Here is a 21345-nt window from a genome sequence, read left to right as displayed (position 1 = left end):
CTATGCCCTCATGGGGAAGACCACCAGGGGGCTCGTCGGGTGTGGGGAGATATTATGAGGGGGCGCAAGACGACGTGCATAGGTTTCAAGAATTGGATAGCGAAGACGAGAAGGGTGGCGTGATACTAGACCAGGCGTTTCAACCGGCCTTGAATGGCAAGAGCATCAATCCAGATGAGCTATACTTTAATGATATGGATATCGGGGCGTGGGAGGGCAGGACATCAGCCTTGGGTGAGGCGACATACCGGCCAGACCATAATTACCAAGAGCATCGTAGTGGATATCATGACGACATGGGTAACAACAATAATTCGGCTGAATACGAAGAGATACTTTTTCGACGAGTACTCGATAAGATTCGGATAGCAAGAGCAGCAGGAAATACAGACGTATCATTGAGTCAAGAAGAGCTAGAGGCGTATCACTCACGACTTTATGGTTCCAGATCGACGGCATTTCGTCCTGAAGCCCAGCCTCGACCAAGCAGTGCTTCCTTTCCCAACGATGCGGCAAGTGTGATCAGCGTTGATGCGACTAGCAAGCACGGCAGCTCCTCCAGGTCGAAGAAAAGCCAGCAACGAACCTCCATGTTTGGGTCAAAGTCGAAGAAGGAGAAGTCTAGCAGTCACAAGCGTACATCCACTACAGAGAGTCGTGCACCGCCGCCGGGCTTCGTTATTCCTGGCCCAGATGGGCAGCCTGTGTATGCGCCAATCAACGCCTATCAGGGCAACTTGGATCGTGAACGGGAACCCTTGCGCCCGGCGTCGCGTTCCGCGTCTGATACTAGTCATCACGCTTCCTCGCCCTCACATGCCAGCTTCTCTCGTGACATGCTTGGCGCCTTTCCAGAGTCCGTGTACGATTACCGCCCCACCACTCCTCCACAGCAAGGCCGTTCCATGTCTTCTCGACAAGCAGCGTACGAGGCCGATCTTCCACATGGCTCACGCACAAGATCGTCTTCCATTCAATCCGCTGGACTTGTTCCGTTTCCTGTGGAGCCCTACCAGTACCATGCCTTCAGTCCGGCGTCTTCTTCTTCACCGACTTCGCCTCAGCCGCAGTATACACGTAGAGTGAGTTCGGCAGTGTCTGAAGCTAGCTACACATCGGTGCCACGACGTGTTCCTGTTCCTGTCCCCGCATCGGTGACGCTTCAGCGAGCAGCACCTGTAGCGAGTAGTCACGTTGGCCAGTCGGATCCAGTTCTGGCTCCGCAGGCATCAAGTTCTGCCATTCCAGCTCTAGCTCAGGAAGCTACGAGGACCAGTGGCAGTGGACATGGAGGTGAGAGACGGCGGAAGAGTGGTAAAAGTAGGAAGAAAGGCTGAGGCATGTTGCTGTAACGGATCATGACAGATATCCCTTGCTCTTCATTTTGGTAATTATCATCCAATGGATTATTGCTTTCGTAGACATTGCATGAGATACAGGGCGTAAAAGACGGCCACGTATGTAGTGGGTCCTTGGTTATTCTGTTGTACTGATACATATATGTATTGTCTTCTCCACTGATGTGTGTTGTTCGATAACAGTCATTCAATCTGACTCTTAATCCGTTAAATGTGTCTCGACCGGGGAAAAAGTGTATGCAGGAACGGGTCGGCCGACTAAATCCAGACCATAGCACGTTTTGTTGAATGCCATATTGCGTGTACTGCATTTGCATCTTGCAGCAGCGTCTGGGCCTCGAACATTTGCAACGGCCTTGCAGGCACTTATGCCACAGGGGTGCGCGCACAAACGACGGTTGCACAAGGGAAACTTCGTCCGCAACCATGTCAAGAGTCTCGAAGCAGTATCAGATATCAATCGATATTGATGTAAGAAATTCGATGTCCATCTGTGTTGTATTTCTCTCGCCTAAAGACGAATAATCTACGCGATTTTCATGGTTCACGCACATCATCGTGCACTGCACAAGTGCCATCTGGGTCGGCATAAATCGAGGTGGCGGTACCTGCAGGGCTACGCAGGTCGCCCAACCACCAAAAAGCGGTCTGTTAGCTGCGACGATCATTCCTCTCAGCTCCACAAGTTCGCGCACATCTTTAAGCTGGCCAAAGTTCCTTCCATCACCAGCAAGCCCGCCGCGTTCCCCAACCGTGCCATATTTTGTGGTCTTCCTACCCGTTGACGTGTTCCCTACTAGTCATTTCTACATCCTGTTTCGCGCACGGTGGCCTGTGTTGTCATAGCAGCTTGAAAGTTGGGTTGCGCGCTCCGATTTAGTCGATTGGTAGGGCGTCCATCAGGCAAGGCAAGGCAAAGAAGCAGGGAAGAGCTCTATTTTATGAGGCGAACAAGAGGCGATTGAAGCCCAAAAGACCCACTCCCTTCACCGGACTTTTGTTGCGACAGCTCTTCTAAGACCCTGGACGTCGTTGCGCTGGCACAAGACTCACAGTCATAGTCATTGCTGTCGGCAAACCTCATCCACACGCATATACCATATCAGCATAGTTTGCGCTGAATGCGCTGGGCGTCAAAGTACACGTTACACCATCGCATCCCGACATCTGTTGTTCGCGCACATACATTGCGACGCTCGTCAACAACCAGCCTTGGTGGATCAACAACACCACTTACAGCATCTCTCAACCCAAAACCAACTCTACTTCTACCTTCTCCTAGCAACACAACACACAACAGCACTATGGGTAGCAGTTGGAACCCCTTCTCGACAGGTTCGCCCTCACGGCGCTCCTCGTCCTACCGCCCCGGCTACGCATCCTCCTCCTACTCCTCCTCGTCGCGCCATCACAGCTCAACATCGCGGTACAAGCGCTCACCCCGCGACTCGTACATGCAACACCTCTATAAGAAAATGCAACACTTCCTCCGAGAAATCTGGCGCTACGCCCAACGCCACCCCTACAAAGTCTTCTTCATGGTCATCATGCCCCTCGTCTCCGGCGGCGTCTTACACAAACTCGCCCGCCAATTCGGCGTCAACCTACCCGAGATGGGCGGACCGGGAGCAAGAGGCGGGTACGCTGGCTCGGGCCATCACAGCAGCAACAGCGGAGGTGCCAGTGGGGGCTACTACGGTAGTCAGGGATATGGCATGGAGAGCAGCCGGAGCGGCCCGAGTAATGGTGGCGGAGGCATGATGGCTGGACTAGGCAATATCGATATGCAGAGTGTGGCGGGCGGAATCGGTGGACTGGCTAGTTTGGCGAGTATGGCAAGCAAGTTCATGTAAAGCGGAAGAGAGGCTGACGCCTTCTTCTCCTTCTAGGAACGGTTGAGAATATCTTTACTATTACGAGGGTGGTGGGGAATCTTACCGGGAGTCGGAATGATTGGTGACATGAGGAGACGAGGAAGAGATGGGATATTGGCAGGCACGGGTAGTGTTTTGGTTTGGTTCTTTGTTGCACGACGTTACGACGGCACGACGAGGAGAGTAGATTGGGTTTCGAACCACATCCTCTCCTGTTTTGATTTCGGGTTGTTTATGTTTTTATTAGAGATATCCCTCCTTTGCGTAGGCTTAGACTTACATGGCGTTCAGATACAAATGCAAATAGCTTGGTTCATATAACTTGACTCGCCTTGTAAGCGTGCGATTCAGTGACAACACAAAGTACATGTTGATAAATAGTTCTCGTTCTAAACCAAAGGTGAAAAGATACCAAAGAAACTCTCAAGGATATCATCAGTCATACAGCCCATGTCAACCCATCACTTTCCACACCTCGTCCTCCCACCATGCCACTTTAACCAGATACCACGTTAGCAAAAACCTTCGCCGCCAACCCACTCAACAACCTAGCCTTGTCCGCCTGCGGCATCTCCTGGAAAACAGCATAAACACTCTTCCCCTTGGTATCCCTCACAGCCCCCAACCTATTTCCAGCAACAGCACCGGCGACCATGCCAGGGAAATTTGCCACGATAAAGCCCATAGCACCTCCACTCAGTCCGCCCACAATGCTCCAGAACTTGCCTGTAGGATGCGCATCCTGATCCGCCATACCCTCTTCCCGTAGCATCTCCTCGAAGATGCCGCCGAATTGTTCTTCAGAGAAGCGGTTGTGCGACTCCTCTGTGTTGCCAGCTGGGGCGCTGCCGAAGCCGAATGCGGACCATGGGAAGCCTTGGGCGAAACCTGCACCTCCTGCGCCTGCATTGTTGGGAACTTCTTCGTCAAAGTCAGAGTCTGATGTTGCGGTGCTGCCTGTGAAGCTGTTGTAGGTGCGTGCGGCGTCGTAATCGCGACGGCGTGTGGGGTCCGATAACGTGTAGTAGGCGTCGTTGATCTGTTGGAAGCGTTTCGTGCGACTTGCGCGTTCAGGGGAGTCAGAGGGAACGCGGTCGGGGTGGTGTTTTAGTGCTGCTCTGCGACATATGTAAGAGGCTGGGTAAAGTGGTTTGTGGGGAGGAGTGAAGTGTACTTCTTGTAGGCATCGCGGATTTGCTGCTGAGTCGCTTTCGAGTCGACTTCTAGAACCTTGTCTGTGGTATAGTATGAGCTTAGAGTCAAGTACCACGGACCTATGCGCGCCTACAATAGTCCGCTGGAGGAGCTGCTTGGGGGTTAGCTGAAGTTTGATTGCCAGGCTGCTATGTATCTCACCCATAATGCTGGCTTGTTTTAGAAGGCTTGATATGTAGCTGGAATAAAGGTTATGGTCGGATTGAGTAACAAGTGGGTGATCTAAGTAAGAAGCAAGCTTTGAGGTAAGTGAGGTGGCATGCAGATACGAAGAGTAGTGGGAAGGATCAGGGCCAGGTACGCGGCTCACAGCAATGACGTAGACGCGAGAGGTCCAGCCACAGTGGCTTCACGTCTGCACGTGAAAGCAACTTGTCCATGTGCTCGAAATGTGTCAAGGTTGACAGCCATACACGGCCTTGCCATAAGGTTCTAGAACTCCTAGGTTCGGATGTAAGATAAATTTAAATGTGCACATATAATGAATAGGTTGAGCCCGTCCTTGTATTGAATGAAAATGAAGCATACAAGTTGACCTGTTTAGGTTTGAGCGAGCGCAGGTGCCAATCTATAGATGTGTAGAATGAGATAGTAATTAATGTAAAGGCGATGCGGCGCACCTCCTAGCTAGGTATCATACAACAAACCTCACCTACAACCCCGTCGGTCTCATCACCCCTTCCTACTCTTCTTTGTCATATCCAACACCACACTTGGCTCCAAATCAAAAGTATCAACAAAAAAGAATTTCCCCAGTCACTTACGCACAGTCAAAGCAGGTTGCGAAACTTGGCCCATCTACCGCCTGAAGGTCGCACTCAAGCCCGAGAAAGCGTCGGGTGAATGTCGACCACCCATCAATCCCGAAAAGTCCACACTCTCGTTGCTAACATGCCTTACACCAGGTGTTTGTGCAGCGGATAGTGCTTGTCCTTGTGGTGCACCGGACATACCACCAAACGGGTTTGAGCGTCCAGGTGCTTGCGCAGCAGGAGTTGAAGCTTGCACAGCTGTCGGTTGAGCTTGCTGTTGTGGCGTTTGCTGAGGAGCTTGCTGAGGCTGATTGTATAGCGAGAGAATTGAAGCATTCTTGTCAAAGGGGTTAGAGCTTTGTTGTTGGTACAACTGCTGTTGGGTCTGGAAACTCTGCTGTTGAGTCTGGTAGGTTTGATGTGGATCCTGGGGTTGATAGCTTGTTTGTTGCGTCTGCCAGGGGTTCGCCGTCTGGGGAGTTGAAACCTGGTTATACTGTTGCTGTTGTTGTTGCTGCTGCTGTGACCAAGGGTTAGGCATTTGCTGCTGTGGAGGAGCTGACTGCGGTTGAGATGACTGCTGCAGTTGCTGCTGCTGGAATTGTTGTTGCTGTTGCGACCAAGGATTAGGCATCTGCTGTTGTGGAGTAGCGGACTGCGGCTGAGATGGCTGTTGCTGTTGCAATGTTGACTGTCCGAATGGATTTGAGCTCGCAAGATTGGTCGGTGTAAACATTTGGCTTTTGGACGATCTCAGGAAGGGATTTCCGGGACTTGAGGGATTGGACATAGATTGGTACTGCGGCTGTTGCGGAGCGAAGAAAGAACTGTATTGCTCGGGTATCTGCGGCATCGGCGGTGGAGTAAACGACTGGTTGTAGGGGTTTGTTTGAGGGAATGATGACGGTTGCGATTCACCGTAGCCTCCAGTTCGGTTTGGGAATAGGGGTTGCTGAGGTTGCTGAGGCTGTTGATTCGAGATTTGCATACCCTGGAAAGATTGTTCGAGATTTTGCTGCTGTTGATCCCATGGGTTTTGTTGATAGCCGAAGTTCTGTTGCTGCTGCGGTTGTTGCTGAGGGGCCTGTTGCTGAACATATCCTTGAGACGCTTGTTGTAAAAATGGGTTGTAGGAGCTTGACGGATAGGCTTGCTGTGGCGTCGGCCCTCCATAGGATGTTTGCTGGGTCTGGAGCGGAGCGAGCTGTGGTTGCTGCTGGGGAGCGTGAGTAGGCGCATCTAGCGCATCGAAAGGGTTTGTAGATGATGTGGTAGCGGGTGCGGTGCTCGGTGTGTCGAAGGAAATGCCATTGGAAGTAGGCTGCGTTGATGGTGTCGGTGTACTTCCCCTCGATCTGCCAGGGTCCTGCTCCCCCAATCTGATCAAAGCCTCGACTGCCCGGTCCAAATTTCCGTTCAGTCCCTTTAGTACCGTAGAATTGCGCTTATCGTCTGGAAAGCCCATATCCCGAAGCTGCGCTAGCTTCGAATCCATGCCGTCGCCCGAAGTGTGTATGTTGGAACCGAAGACCCTGGAAGGTTTGTTGATCCGTGGCGGCGATTGATCTTGTTGACTGAACCCACTAAGACCTGGTGATAGCGGAGGAGTCAGATTTCGAGGTGATGTTGCCGCCTTTCGCAACCCAAATCCAAAGCGACCAGTCGGCTTCGGTGGTAAGGGTGGTGGTCGGTCCTCAGAGCTCGTACTGCCCGTGTTCTGTCGCGTGCCCGGTCGTGAAGCGTCCAAGTATATCCTCTGCTCATATTTTGCCCGTATGTATCTTTCCATAGCACTGTCCACCTCGTCGATGTCGATGGGTATGGAGGGCTTGACGTTACGCGGGTTATACGTCTTGTTCGATTCGACATTACCAATGCGCTTCATGTTCTAGCCAGTTATCAGCAGGGCCTGAACCGCTGAGGTCTGACAGCTCTTACGTCTACTTGCGCATTGTCCCACTTATCCATACTCAAGGACTTGACCTTGGAGATGTGCGTCCCCAGCTTGCGATGCAGGGCTGCGCATCGCATGCACAGGAAGATGCCCAGCTACAACATACGTCAGTTTTGTGTTCATGGTCGACGGACGATCGGTTCTTAGGGAAGTATAGGTTCGTCGTGTGATATGGGAAGACTTACGCTCCAGCTCGCCCATCCTGTGTAGTATAGTTAGCATTTGGGGCTTTCCGAACGGCATGCGCCTACACGACTTACCTGGATTCCGCGCACCACAGTCTGCGCAAGTTCCATTGCCGGGAACTGTCTTGATGAGTTCCTGTAACGTACGCTCATTACGCGCTTGCTGGCGCTTGTTCAAGGCCGACGCCATCTTGTCTGGAAGGAGGAAGCGGTTCGGGCGGAGGTCGATGATCGGGGCGCGGCAGAACGTGCACGAGAGCAATACGTGGGGGAAAGGGGGCTTGAGAGACGGCAAGAGGGCGCATATGCAGGATTACCCAAGAAAGAATAATTCCATAGCAAAGCAAAACATGAGCACGGAAAGGGGACTTGGTAGGGCCCTTAGTTGACACACGCGATGACGAGTAATGCATCCGTTCCACATTCACACACATGGCAACCCGCAGAAGCTCCAGAACCCTGCGTTTCTGGGCTATATGCGGCATCATGCCCCTGTCTGAGCTTCGAACATTCCACCCGAAAGTCCATCGTCCCCCTACCAGCCTGTCGAGAGGGGACAGCTTACGACAGCGCCTGAACAACGTGCGCGCTCAGTGGCGCGACTCAGAGACGCTGCCGATCTGGTTTTTGAAGGGCCGAAACCGCCTCTTTCGCTGCCGGTCGGTCGGGCACAAGACGATTAAAGGCTGGCAGGCGTTGCAGTCGTCGTCACTACCTCAGACTCCGAGAGAAGAACCTCCCAGCAGACGCCGACCGAAGCTAGCTACATACTTCTTTGAGCACGCGGAAAAAAAGAGCATATTCAAACGCCTCAGTGAAGGGATGTATGGTCACGCAGGTGGCTTCAAGCAACATAGAAATCGAAGCAAAAGCCTAAAAGTGCCAGGTATTACTCTAGTGACGCAAATATGACAACTATAGAGATGATGAGCTCAGTATAGCCGTTGATTAATCGTCCATTTGTTATGATTGTGTGTAAAGAAGAGAAAGTGTGCCCGAGCTGCGACGAGAATTTCAGGTGGGCAGTGCCAAGAGCTGCTGACAAAGATGGGGTCCGAGCGGGATAATTTTCATGTAAAAACAAGCTCCGGCTCGCTCTTCTGCTCATCAACAACTTCGCGATGTACAGTTTGCGGCACGTGCTCCTACGCAGAATGATCAGTCTTTGTCGTTCTTCGAGTCGTCGCTGCTGTGCAGGTTGTATGCTACTACCCCACTATTGCCTGCTCCCTGGTTCAGCTCTTCATGGCCTGGAAGCAACATTTCTCTCTGTGGGAGACTGAAATTGGTTTTTAGCAGAGCCGTGTCTTCTCCACCCTACCCATGAACATCTCGTGGATGTGTAGGACTATAATTGGACATACATCTTTCTCCAGTTCACAATCTGGTGTGTATTGCTGTCGTGATGATCCGAGCCTTGGTGTGTCCACGATGCATTGCCTTGGGTTCGTACAAGTGCCAATGTAATAGGTTGAGACCATCAAAGAAATGGCAGCTCGAGCTGACCAGATTGTGGGCTTTGTAACAGCCCCTTGTACTTATACACCCGTCTTTGTGTGCGTTTCGTGCTTCGGCTACAGCAGGTCACTCAAAAAGCGGGTTAACGACAAGCCCAAAGTATCATCACGACAATAGAGACGTTGAATGCAAAATCAAGCTAGCCAACTAAGCTGAGCCAATGCATCCAAAGGCATCTACTTCCAAATATGAGTACTAATACATAAGCACGTTCCTGCGTTTCCAACATTCGAGCCGGCACTGCAGCTCATAGATGCGCCTTTGAAACCTCATTTCCTCGGAACCGCTTTGGCCAGATACCTTGCTTCCCCGGCGAGAGTATACCGTTAGGATCAACAGCATCTTTGATCGTCTCAACAAACCTCCGGTACGCGTGGTCGTTGAAGTCGTATAGTGAAGCGACACGATCTAGATCGAGGTTAGCAACTGTAGATTGGTGGTTATGACTAAGAAGACCCAGTACGTACCCATGGTGTTCACATGACTGCGATATTTGCTGTATCCTCTCTTCTTCCCCTCCTCGAACAAGTTATCGAAGATGCTTTGCACCGCTTTCCGATGCGTCGCGTTTGTTTTGTCAAACGTGAACATGTTGACGAAGATGACTAGATACAGGCGTCAAATGTCAGTGTATCTCATCATCTATCTGTTGAATAGGAAGAACTTACCATGACGCTCATGCATGAAGAAGTCACAGAACAAATCAAAGTTATCCGCTTCGCAGATCTTCTTCGCTGTCTTGACCCAGTCCAGAATCTCTTTCCCGTTGGAAGGGATGATTGGGCTGTAGTCGTAATGCGCACCGATACCACCTCCGGACTTCGGCAGGCGGAACTTTACCATAGGAAGTGACCAGAGAGTCGGTATGCCAACGAAGAAGCCACCATCCATCTCAGGAACAGATGCAGGATTTAGTGTCTCTCCGTCCGGTGCAGAAAATATCTTACCAGTCAACCGGCCCTTTGGCGCTTTCCTCTCGATGATCTTCTTCAACTCGTCGAAATGCGCTTGAATAACATCTCTCGCGCCGTATAGACCAAACTTAGCGTTCCAATAGCCCAGGTCGAATTGCTTCTGTAACTCCTTGACTCTCCAGTCCGGTATTGAGGTGTTGTGTGGCCAGAAGTCCTCCCGAGGGCCCATCATGCCTAGCCATTCCGTCACATTCGATACGTAGACTGTGTTCGGAAGCAGACCGTCACGTCGTAGTGGCCCGAATGTATCGACGATCGTCTCCACGTCTTCGAAATCAGGCATGTCGAAGGTGCAGGACATGAAAGCTTGCGGCGCGGGTGTAAGCCATATGCCGAGTTTGGTTACGATACCGAGGTTGGACTGCAGAAATAGACCTTCGATGCTGGGTCCAAATGTGAACTTTGAGAGATGCGCGGATGGCGAGTTGGAAACGGCGAATTGGCCTGTTCGTACGAGCTCACCGTTCGCCAACATGGCTTCAACCCCAGAGATGTGCTGATGATGCGTTGCTGTGGGCGTGAAGCCTGTACCACGATCAATGGTGTTGCCAATCACAGACCCCCATCCGAGCGATGGTACGGAAGGCCAAACATTGAGCTTGTTCTTGACACAGTAATCATAGAGTTCGGTGAAGGTAACACCAGGTTCGACAACAGCGTAGGCGTATTCGCCATTCACCTCGATGATCTTGTCCATGCGATGGAGATCGAGGGCTATGGAGCCAGTTACACGAGGAGCTGGTCCACCATATCTATTCGATCGTTAGATGATCAGATGAGATGCACGCTGAAGTCTACTGACCCAAGGTTTTGCCTCTTGAGAATGTCCACACCGGTATGCTATACTCGTTTGAAATCTTTAGTACTTCTCTCAACTCTTCCACGTTCTTTGGTCGTACGGCTGCACTCGGCATCCTACGTGTTCCCTCCGCCTCATGCAACTCATATGGGTCGATGTACTCCGTTAACGCATCACCTTGGTATACCTGCGCATCGCCAACAATACCCTTATATTTCCCGATCGCTGCATCAAATGCATCTCGGCTAACGCCAGGTGGCAGTACCGACTTTAGCGGAACGGTTATAGAATCTCTGAAGAGGTTGTAATGTGTGGATTGGTACTCCGGGTCGATGTAAGCTGGTGATGGCGTCATTGTGGACGATGATAGATGTGCGTTGCGAAAATGCGAGATGTATCTCTACAATGCCTTGTTGTTAATATATCCTGCAGGAACAGACCTCTTCGGCTAGGTGAAGACTAGGGTGCCGAAGCGCTAGCAGACATGTGTGAAGGTGTCTTTCCCCACATTGCGGAGAAAGACCCCACATCTACTCTTCTCCAACGTTTCGGCCCTTATCGTGCCGTTACTCCTCCCAATAATAATCTGGGGGTTTGAAGACGAGTACGTGTTCTACGATGTCTACAATGTGAGTCGTACGAGAGGTGATAATGATTGCTTTTGTCTTAGCCACGCCGTGCTCATACAGAGTGCTACAGTAGCATGATTCCTTAGGTTTAGCTGCACTGTGTCAATGGAGGATGCGAGAGACGAGACGTGAGATCATTTGTGAAAAGGTTCGTTGTATACTGGAGGAAGGACCAGCCGGCTTCACACGCTAACCGGCTCGCGATCCGCCACGCCACCTGCATGCCACGAACGACCCGTCCTAAAATACAACGAGTCTCCGCATGGAGTTTTGCGTGAGACCCAGCGTCGGTCAACTACACTTGATACGGTGGAATCGGATGATTCTAACATAAGAGCTTAGCCTTGGTCACCTTGTGAGCGCTGTAGATACGATATCCCTCGCTACATTATCCTAATGCTTAGTATTCGCGAAAACACCTGCGACCGATTCATCTTGAAGAAAAACCAGCCATACCGGTCAGGATCACATTTGAATCTACCATAATGACACACCACGCAAATGACATTATCTGTGTTTCACCATGTCAATCCTGTCTTCCTCTCCCACGTCGTCACAACAGGCGTACCCTTCAGCTCCGGGAACTTGGCTCTATGCGAGAAGGCCAAGCGACGCAGGACGCGTTCAAGTAAAGCACGTCTTGTCATCTCTGGATGCCTAGTCTTGTCGCAAAGACTGTCAATCTGCAAGCAGTCGATGTTGGCGGCACCCACAGATGCCTGGTTATACGTCAGTTCCGCTATGCATACTAGAAGAGATCGAAAGACGTACTTCAGAGATGCCTCGTCGTTGGAGAGCATATAAGATTTCCTCCCACATCTCAGATCCACTGAACTCGGACGCAGCGGACCAAGAGCCGAAGAGCAGACTAAGAACTGCTGAGACTGCCTGCATGATTGTGTTAGTGTTCAGAGCAAGATACAGTCCTCTGGAGGACACACCGGAACAGTATGAGCGAAGACGAAAGGCATAGCCTTCAGTTCAGGGAAAGCGCTCGGTTCCGCAATGACCCACGGAACGAGAGCCGCTTCGATGTCCTTCTTGATCCTCATGAAGCTGTAGTGATGACCGGGTCTCGGGAATGCATGGACGATAGCATCCTGGAGCTCAGATATTGTGCGAGTCTTGTTCATGCCTCCTAAGCCACTCACGACTATGCGCTGAGTCAAGTCAGCTGCAATCACGACAAATAGATGGCGGAGACTTACTTCTGCGGAGACGCGATGTTTGAGATTTCTCATAATCGTTTGTGTGATCCTGACAGAATCGTCCACGCATTCAGTTGCGTTCAGACTGTCCGATCCCCATAGCAGATTGAGTATGGGCATACCGAAAGCCTAAGAATATTCAGCAATGAGATCGGACTAATACACTACCGACGTACACTGTCAACGTTTCCACTACTTTGCAGATTTTGAGGGTTCTGCCCGTCCGCTGCTTCAGTGCTGGGATGTGGCCGACCGAACTCGCGTTCTTCCGTAGACAACTGGCGAAGCGCAGCTGTTGCTTCCGCAATGCGGGTGTTCGATGAGCCCTCTGCCACTCTGCTTGATCCTCTAGCAGTCTCGCGTTTGATAAGAGTTTCCTCATAATCATCTCTAACATTGTTCGCGCGTCCTTTTGATCTAATTGAATCACTTAGGAGTGTTGTCGTACTCTTTCCAGCCTTTCTACGCAGGTCGACTGGCGCTAGTGTGGCACGAGAGAGTTGTTGGTCAACGCTCGAAACAGCAACATCTTGTCGTGCTAGCATCTCGCGATCGCCGTTGAGGAGCTTTTGTAAGCTCTCAACCCACTTCTCGAACTCATTTTGAGGCATGCCATCGAGTAACGACTGCATCTCACATCGGATCTCTTTCCTCGATGCTTGCGATCCAAGTTTTCTTCTAGCAATGGGCAATGCATGATAGGCGAACAGATCGCTCGTGCGTGGGAAAGCTTCAGCCACATCGTCATCCGTGAGCTGTGTCGCATCAATATTCCATTGCCACTTGGAAGAGATCTTCTTATCCTTATGTTTCGAGGCGCGGTGTTCAATCGAAGTGGCTGGCAAATCGATCTCTATATTCGCGACTTCTGGAGAATCGTCTCTCACCGCAGTATGCTCACGCTTTGCTTTCTTAGACAGATCCTTGTGTCGCTTCTTTTTCTCTGATGGTGAATGCTTTTCATCAGAGACGTTGCCCGTACTCATATTTCCATCGCTGCCGGCCGATTCTTGTACATCGTCATTGTTCGCTAGGCATCCCATCGAATCCTTCAAAGCTTTTGCTTTGAATTGGAGCAGGCTCGTAATCGTGTGTCCCAGAATATCTTCTCCAAGATCATCCCCATGGAGCCTCACACTAGCTGCTAGCGTAGCTTGCATCGTTGATTCGACCTTGGCGGGTGTATCCAGATACTCAGCAAGCATACATGCTACACGCTCGGTCATCTCGGTACAGAAGATTTCTGACATCCTTCGTATGTTCACTTCCGGCGCCTTTTCCTCGCACATATGTCGCTCCAGTATCTGCGGCCCTAGCTGGTCCAAGAAGCCTTCAGGGAAGCATATTCGAACGAGTCCTTGTACTGCGTTCTTGGACAGATCGTTGCCGAGGTCCGTTGCAGACGAGATCACCTTCACACGGAATAGCCAATCTTCTCCGCTGGGTAAGATTGTCGACTGGCTTTGCTTCTGCACCAAATATGCATCTCTGGCGGATCCGGCGCGGGACGAGTGCGCATCGCGTTCGACGTGTTGTGAGCGATTCGAGCTACTGGCCGAACGTACGCGCGGTCTTTTCGAGGCTGTATCGCGAGCCGGTGATTGCGATTTCTGTTGAGCGTTAGTGCAACTGTAGCCGGTATATACCGACAGGTACTCACGCGTCGCTTCTTCGTCCTGCTCGCCATGATGTCAGTCCTGAAAAGTTAGTTGGTCACATGTGATAGAAGGTGTGAGCCAGTGGTAAGTAGTGGGTTAGCCCGAGACGAAAGAACAGGGCAGTTGCGACCGGACCACCGGTGAAAGTGAAAGAGAAACAGATGAGTGCATGTGGATATATACTCGCAAGGTGAGAGTACCCTTTCTGCATCGATGCATAACATCGCGATTCCTCCAGAGGCTTATGAACTGAAAATTGACAAGCAAGACTGGATACCTTAGGTGCATCGCGAATACTATTGTAAGCCTATATCGCACCCCTTCGAAGGTGGTTTCTCAGCAGGTCTATACCCCGAGCGGCAATACCTACGGAGCCTGCAATACGACCTCAAACTCAAAAGGTTCGCACATTAGACTATACTCGTCCAGTGTCCTCGGTCCACAGCTTCCACTGCCCAGTCCATGGTGTTCCGCATCTAATCTAAGCACAACTTCCTCCAGCTTTTTCTTCTTTAGCTCATGCGGGTGGTCCGCAGCCGCAACATCCTTCATCCTGTAATGGGTGACCTGAAAGTCAAACAGCTTCCTCTGTTCAGTCTTTTTATCCGCGAATTGAGCGAGCAGACCTGCGCCGCTACCATTTGTGAGGCTGAGATAACGAGTATCTGTGCGGTTTGACGATTCCTGAGGTACTTCGTAGTCCACCCAGAGTTCGTCGATGCTGGATGCTGTGTACTTGCCCACGGGTTGCGAGAGTTTGCTGTCGCGGTAGGATTCATCGAAACCGCGGCCGAACCACTCGACTTGTTGGAACTGCTTAGGTAGCTCCATAACAAGGCCGATGCGTGGGAGGGTACGAGGTAGGTTCTCACCCTTTGGTGTACCGGTGACATGCACAGACAGAGTACCACTGGCACTGAAAGTGTACGTAAGAACGCAGTCGATAGACCAAGAGAGAACTGGAGGAGCGACACGTTGATGTACGGTAATCTTGAGAGCTTCCGAGCCAGACTGTGACCATTCAACCTTGCGAGTAAAAGGCTTCGCGTGATGCAGTTGCTTGTCTTTCCAATCCCAACCGTCTTGTGGAATGTCATTATCAGTAGGCGCGCGGAAGATGTCGATTTCTGGTGCCTTGGAGAGAAGCTCGGTAGAACCTTGTACCCAGGAAGTGAGACTACCATGAAGAGTGTTAAACTCCCAAGTGGCTTGATCCGTCGTGATCTTGAGGGTGTTCCTGGACGGTGTCTCAACAGTGAATTGCTTGCCCGATGACTGAGGTCGCTTCAACGGTGTTACTGGCGTAACGGGTATCTGTGCTGTCGCGATCTCGAAACCTGCCTTGAGATATGGCGTAGCCTCCTTCAGCTGAAACGAGATGCTAAGCAAAACTTCCTCTTCTGATCCTTCGATCTTTGGAAGCTGTACATCAAAGGTCTGGCCAGGCGAAATACCAGAAGGAATTTCTAGGCTTCCCGATACACTTTCACTTCCAGATGCGGACGTTGATGTGTACTGACAGCTCAAGTGGTCGAGCGTGATGAAATCGTACCGGTTGATAAACGTAGCCTTCGAACTGTTCGATTCCAGAAGCTGCACAGGTTCGATAGCTTTCTTGTACTCAATCAAGCCTGCATTGGGCGAATGGTCGGAGTTGACAAGACCGTCCATGACGAACGTTGCATCGTGAACTTCTTCACCAAAGTCGCCACCATAGGCATAGAACTCTTCACCTGTCTGCTTGTCCTTGGTAAGAAGACCGTGATTCGCCCACTCCCATGCAAAACCTCCCTGCAGAGTTGGGTACTTATAGAAGGCGTCAACGTATTCTTTGATGTTACCGGGACCGTTACCCATGGCGTGGATCTAATATGGTCAGTCATTGTGCTAAAACTCGATAGAGTATAGCCTACATATTCGCAAAGAACCAGTGGCTTCTTCTTCTCCTTGTCTTCACCAAACTTGATGATCTCGTCGATTGGGGGATACATTCTGGAGTACATGTCCATGGTATCTGCGTAGATGTCCGCTTCGTAGTGGACAGGCCGGCTGCCGTCGTATTTTTTGATGTGTTCGTACATGGCCACGAAGTTGCGTCCCATGAAAGCTTCGTTACCGAGACTCCATATGATGACTGATGGATGCATCTGGTCCCGCTTGACGAGTGCCTCTGCACGGTCCACGTATGCGTGCGTCCAGGCTGGGTTGTTGGTTGTCCATTCTGCGGCCTTCGACCTAGTTAAAAGCTGGCGCTCGCGGAATGGTAGGTTGCGCTCTTCTTTCGATAACGCAGCATCAGCGATACTTTCAAAACCGTGGCACTCCAGGTCCGCTTCATCGATGACCCAGAAACCCATCTCGTCCGCAAGATCGTACAATCGTGGGTCGTTCAACTGATGAGAAGTACGGATAGCATTGATATTGTGGCGCTTCATGATCAGAAGGTCTTCCTTCATGAAATCATACGGCACCGCGCGACCACAAGTGGGGTGATGCTCATGACGGTTAACTCCGCGGAAGACAATTCTCTTGCCGTTGACTTTGATCAAGCCGTCCTTCATCTCGACCTGTCTAAAACCGATGCGTTGGGCGACAACTTGATCACCGGTAGAGACGACGAGATGATATAGGTTCGGCGATTCGGCAGTCCACTTTAAAGGATCCTTGACCTGAAAGCTGAGTTGAGTCACATCATCACTCTTGATGTCGGCTTCTGATGAGGCAACTTCCTGCTTCTTTGCATCCAAAAGCCTCGCTGTGAGCTTGCCAGGTCCGGTCGCGCTGACTTTGACTTTTAGCTCGGCGTCGGTGTAGGATGAATCCAAAATCGTCTGTGCAAAGACATTCTCGATGCGCGACGTCTTGGGGAAACCCACCAAGAAGACATCACGGAATCTGTAGTCATGAGTTTATGAGTCGTCTTGAGAACAGACTGTACTCACATGCCACTCAGCCACCACTGGTCTTGATCTTCAATATAAGTTCCATCGCAATGTTGATACACTCTAACGGCCAGAGTGTTTTCGGCATTGAGCTTGACAATCGAGGTAATGTCAAACTCATCCGGGTTTCTGCTACCCTGGGAATATCCGACTTCTTTCCCATTGATCCAGACATGGAAAGCAGCGTCAACACCTTCAAATCGGAGTCGAAGTTGACCGTCCTGCAATTCTTTCGGAATCTTGAACTTACGAACGTACGATCCAGTCTCATTCTCGGTAAACGGCACGTTGGGAGGATCGACTGGGATATGATAAATGACGTTCGTATACTGGGGGCCTTTGCCAAAGCCCTGCAACTGCCACATGCCTGGCACAGCAATGTCGCTCCATGATGATGTGTCGAATGTAGTCGACTCAAAGCCTTCAGGAGCTTCGAATGGTGAGAATGAATGCTGGAATTTCCACGTGCCGGAGAGGCTATGTGTCGTCGACTTGTTCACATCGGAACTAAGTGCATCGGCCTCGGACTTGTAGTTGTGAAAGTATGCGCGTGCAGGCAGCGTGTTCTTGTGAAGGATATCGAGGTTGTTCCAGTCTGGAACGCCCGCTGGATGTAGACCTGAAGCCATGATGGATGGACTGGAAGTTGATGGTAATCTCACAAACCGCTACTCTACATTCTCAGCCTTTGATACAATCGTTGTAGCCCCACTATACGGCCGTACGTAGCGCAGCTTCGACTGATTAGGGAAGCCGTCCGGTCATACATCGTGAGAGCCAAGGGAACCGTCTGCCCCCCAGGTGATATGAACTAGAAAACGTGACGGCAATAGACGGTGCGTGTTGCATGTGCAAGCGCGCATCGGGGTTTTGATGGGGCGACGTCCGGGCGCGAGCGGGGACCCTTGCCTGATCAACGGACGAGCTACTGCATTCGGCAGCCTCCTTCTCCACGAATCCATCCCCAGACCCCGCTGCCCAGCCCTACTACACCATATTGAATCTCGTCTGGTTCTTTACGATTCACTTGCACATCGGCCGGGTCATTGCTTGATTCATCTCCATCGTAAAGACTTCACGCGCGGCGCTCTAGAACTGGTACTCATTGGGAAGCCCGTCCGTCCGCCAAACTGTTTCTGGGCCTGGATCCGCCCCGTTAGAAGGCCCTATTACTTGGCTATGGTACGTTCGAGACGTAGCGAGCTTGGGAGTTGAAAATTTACCAGTTTTCCGTTGTTACTCCGCCGCTAATGCGGTGCTATTACCGCTCAACAAGCATACTTGGCGAATGGAGTGGCGCACTGGACGCCGGATCTCTGCATCCAGAGCAGAAACCATGCATCGGTCCAGGCAAGCAGGGCATGAACCTTGGTGCCATGGGGTTGCAAGCGCTACTTGTTTTGCGGAGAAGCCTGTACAATATAAAGCGACCCAGTATTCCAGAATCCTTGAGTATCGTTGCAAATCAGCCATCAAGTGGAGAGCAGTTCCATTTTTCTCCACAACTCCGATTCCTCTCCAGTCCTTGCCGGCTGCATATCCAAGATGGCGGAGAAGAAAGACGACATGGGCCCTGTTACGCACCAGCTGAGCCAATACGACAATGACATGAACAAGCACGTGAATGTCAAGGAGGCCAATGTAGCTTCAGTAGCTCTCGGTAAGTGGTCCATTATGAGGTTTCAGCAGATGGCAAGAGTGAGCGCTGACAGCACATAGCCGCTGCTATGGAGGCAGAGAAGCCGAAGCTATGGTCTCGAGGCATGATTCAGCTCTACATGATCATGGGCATTGGCTACCTCGTCTCTACGCTTAACGGTTTCGATAGCTCCCTTATGGGATCTATCAACGCGATGAAAGCCTATCAGAACACGTTTGATTTGACTGGTGAGGGATCCAGCACTGGCATCATCTTCATCATCTACAATCTTGGTCAAATCGCAGCCTTCCCATTGTAAGTTCGAGTGTATTAAAAGTACATGTATCCTCCGCGACTAACTTTGTTCAGCTGTGGATTCCTTGCTGATGGATATGGTCGCCGTGTCTGTATCGCTGTCGGCTGCGCACTCGTCCTCGTTGGAACCGCCGTCCAAGCTACGGCCAACGAGATGGGACACTTCAGTGCTGGTCGCTTCATCCTCGGATTTGGCGCATCCATCGCCTCTGCTGCTGGCCCCGCCTACACTGTTGAACTTGCACATCCTGCCTACCGTGGAACCATGGCCGGAATGTACAACAACTTCTGGTGGGTTGGCAACATTCTGGCTGGCTGGACTACGTATGGAACCAACCTTCACATGGGCAACTCTTCATGGGCATGGAGGATCCCCACTATTGTTCAGTGCATTCTGCCTGCTATCGTTATGTCCTTGATCATGTTCTTCCCGGAAACGCCTCGTTGGCTGCTAGCTCACGATCGCAGAGAAGAGGCTATCGCTATCATGGCAAAGTACCACGGAAACGGCAACCCCAACTCTCCTATCGTACAGCTCCAGCTCCACGAGATCACCGAGGACTTTGCTGTCACTCGCAACGACAACCCCTGGTGGGACTTCCGCGAGCTTGGAAACACCAAGGCAGCACGTTACCGATTGGCCATGGTCATTGCAATGGCCTTCTTCGGTCAATGGAGTGGTAACAACGTTGTCAGCTACTTTATGCCAGCCATGGTGAAAAGAGCTGGCATTACGGACCCCAACGAGCAACTGCTCATCAACGCAATTAACCCAATCTTCTCGATGCTTGCTGCCATCTATGGTGCTACCCTCCTCGACAAGCTTGGCCGCCGAAAGATGCTTATGGGTGGTCTCTGGGGCGGTCTCTTCGCCTACATTCTCCTCACAGCTTTCACCGCCACCGCCACCGCCACCGCCACGCCTAACAATAAACTCGCCTACGGCACCATTGTCTCCATCTACCTCTTCGGCATCTTCTTCGCCTGGGGATGGACCCCCCTACAAACCCTATACGCTGTCGAATGTCTCGAGAACCGCACTCGCGCAAAGGGATCCGGTCTCAACTTCCTCTTCTCAATATCGCCATGGTGGTCAACACCTACGGTATCTCGGTGGGAATTGAGAAGATTGATTGGAAGCTTTACCTCGTTTACATTGGGTGGATTTGCATTGAGATTGCTCTTATTTTCTTCTTCTTCGTTGAGACTGCCGGCAAGACCCTTGAAGAGCTCAAGGATATCTTTGAGGCGCCCAACCCGAGGAACGCTAGTTTGAAGAAGGCGAGGGTGGAGATTGATGAGAGTGGAAACATTCATAATGTCCAGGAGTAATGTACGATAGAGGGGTATGGTTAGAGTATGACGCTTTATGGTAGGATAAAGTTTTACATGAATATAGCGAGCGTTTGACACCTTGGGTCTTATTGAAACAGAGATGTCAACAATCAAGCCAGATCAAGCTCATTAATTAAACCAGCCAAATCTTTTCTATCAATGAAGCCAAGCTCAAGAATTTTTATCAAAACTTTTAATCAATCAAGCCAATTCACTCCGTTTTTTACTATCTTTACCCCATTAGGCTAGCGTATTATCTATATAGGAAGGTGGCCTTGCTCAAGCTCATCAAGTCAATTTACCCTTTATAAAAAAGCTATAAATTCAATTCAATCTAAAGCCTCTAGCTTGATTGGCTTGATTGTTGACATCTCTGTATCGAAAGAATCCAGCCGTCTCAATCATCAATGTTCCTTGCGTTATGACATCCTGCTGTTCTTCATTGCTCTCAATTAATACCTACAAAATCTCGAGCAGACACTCAAACGTCTTATCAGTGCAAACGTAGCTGTCAAAGCAATGTTCCAATCCTAAATCACCCTACACATATCCCCACTTATTCTCCACACCGCCTACAGACTGCAAGCCACCTACCTCACCGACTTACCCTGCCTTGTTCCATCAGACACCTGCCATGCAACGTCTAGTTTGCTTGTTCTTCCCAAACAGTCCTACTGGAACCCTTTTTGTCTTGCTGGGGACACAGACTCGCCGGCATCCGTATATGTAAGAAAGAGGGTCCGGTGAATTCACGTGATGCGTATCTGCATGCGGCCCTGGCGGTGTTTTCATGCAAGATATTACTTTTTGTGAAAACGTTGTTTTTCCTTCACTTGGTGTTCACCTGGCTAGAGTGCTGATCGTGGCCGTGGAGGGAGAGAAAAGTCGGAACGATGATTGGGAGTGGTTTCTGGGGAATATCGGACTGACACAGCGAGAGTTGAACAAGATAACCGGCCATATTGAACCGTTTTTGTTTTCCTTGCTTGC

At 50.8% G+C, this 21345-nt stretch overlaps 8 protein-coding genes across 8 annotated transcripts; 3 read left to right on the top strand and 5 right to left on the bottom strand.

Moving 5' to 3' along the window:
• Positions 1–2: 2 nt before the first annotated feature.
• Positions 3–1337, top strand: ALTATR162_LOCUS10499 (uncharacterized protein; the record flags this gene model as incomplete). Its single annotated transcript, XM_043318135.1, has 1 exon — positions 3–1337. One exon carries the CDS (start codon positions 3–5, stop codon positions 1335–1337), a length of 1335 nt encoding a protein of 444 aa, XP_043174070.1.
• Positions 1338–2833: 1496 nt separating this feature from the next.
• ALTATR162_LOCUS10498 (uncharacterized protein) lies at positions 2834–3211 on the top strand (the record flags this gene model as incomplete). The annotated part of the gene is made up of 1 exon (XM_043318134.1): positions 2834–3211. The coding sequence occupies one exon, from the start codon at positions 2834–2836 to the stop codon at positions 3209–3211; it is 378 nt and encodes a 125-aa protein (XP_043174069.1).
• Positions 3212–3728: 517 nt separating this feature from the next.
• On the bottom strand, positions 3729–4592 carry ALTATR162_LOCUS10497 (uncharacterized protein; the record flags this gene model as incomplete). The annotated part of the gene is made up of 4 exons (XM_043318133.1): positions 3729–4350; positions 4407–4467; positions 4521–4538; positions 4589–4592. The coding sequence occupies 4 exons, from the start codon at positions 4590–4592 to the stop codon at positions 3729–3731; spliced, it is 705 nt and encodes a 234-aa protein (XP_043174068.1).
• Positions 4593–5245: 653 nt separating this feature from the next.
• On the bottom strand, positions 5246–7528 carry ALTATR162_LOCUS10496 (uncharacterized protein; the record flags this gene model as incomplete). The annotated part of the gene is made up of 4 exons (XM_043318132.1): positions 5246–7087; positions 7138–7248; positions 7339–7355; positions 7414–7528. 4 exons carry the CDS (start codon positions 7526–7528, stop codon positions 5246–5248), a joined length of 2085 nt encoding a protein of 694 aa, XP_043174067.1.
• Positions 7529–9103: 1575 nt separating this feature from the next.
• On the bottom strand, positions 9104–10984 carry ALTATR162_LOCUS10495 (uncharacterized protein; the record flags this gene model as incomplete). Its single annotated transcript, XM_043318131.1, has 4 exons — positions 9104–9264; positions 9324–9461; positions 9525–10582; positions 10629–10984. The coding sequence occupies 4 exons, from the start codon at positions 10982–10984 to the stop codon at positions 9104–9106; spliced, it is 1713 nt and encodes a 570-aa protein (XP_043174066.1).
• Positions 10985–11776: 792 nt separating this feature from the next.
• On the bottom strand, positions 11777–14153 carry ALTATR162_LOCUS10494 (uncharacterized protein; the record flags this gene model as incomplete). The annotated part of the gene is made up of 6 exons (XM_043318130.1): positions 11777–11977; positions 12030–12146; positions 12200–12418; positions 12467–12595; positions 12643–14076; positions 14127–14153. The coding sequence occupies 6 exons, from the start codon at positions 14151–14153 to the stop codon at positions 11777–11779; spliced, it is 2127 nt and encodes a 708-aa protein (XP_043174065.1).
• Positions 14154–14490: 337 nt separating this feature from the next.
• On the bottom strand, positions 14491–17695 carry ALTATR162_LOCUS10493 (uncharacterized protein; the record flags this gene model as incomplete). Its single annotated transcript, XM_043318129.1, has 3 exons — positions 14491–15990; positions 16038–17019; positions 17067–17695. The coding sequence occupies 3 exons, from the start codon at positions 17693–17695 to the stop codon at positions 14491–14493; spliced, it is 3111 nt and encodes a 1036-aa protein (XP_043174064.1).
• A 916-nt stretch (positions 17696–18611) lies between these two features.
• ALTATR162_LOCUS10492 (uncharacterized protein) lies at positions 18612–20352 on the top strand (the record flags this gene model as incomplete). Its single annotated transcript, XM_043318128.1, has 4 exons — positions 18612–18726; positions 18786–19020; positions 19075–20125; positions 20161–20352. 4 exons carry the CDS (start codon positions 18612–18614, stop codon positions 20350–20352), a joined length of 1593 nt encoding a protein of 530 aa, XP_043174063.1.
• Positions 20353–21345: the final 993 nt, after the last annotated feature.

This window comes from Alternaria atra (genome assembly GCF_907166805.1).
Source record: "Alternaria atra isolate CS162 genome assembly, contig: 34, whole genome shotgun sequence".
NCBI lineage: Eukaryota > Fungi > Ascomycota > Dothideomycetes > Pleosporales > Pleosporaceae > Alternaria > Alternaria atra.
Note: the sequence above shows the minus strand (reverse complement) of the source record. Positions and strands in the feature narration are given on the sequence as shown.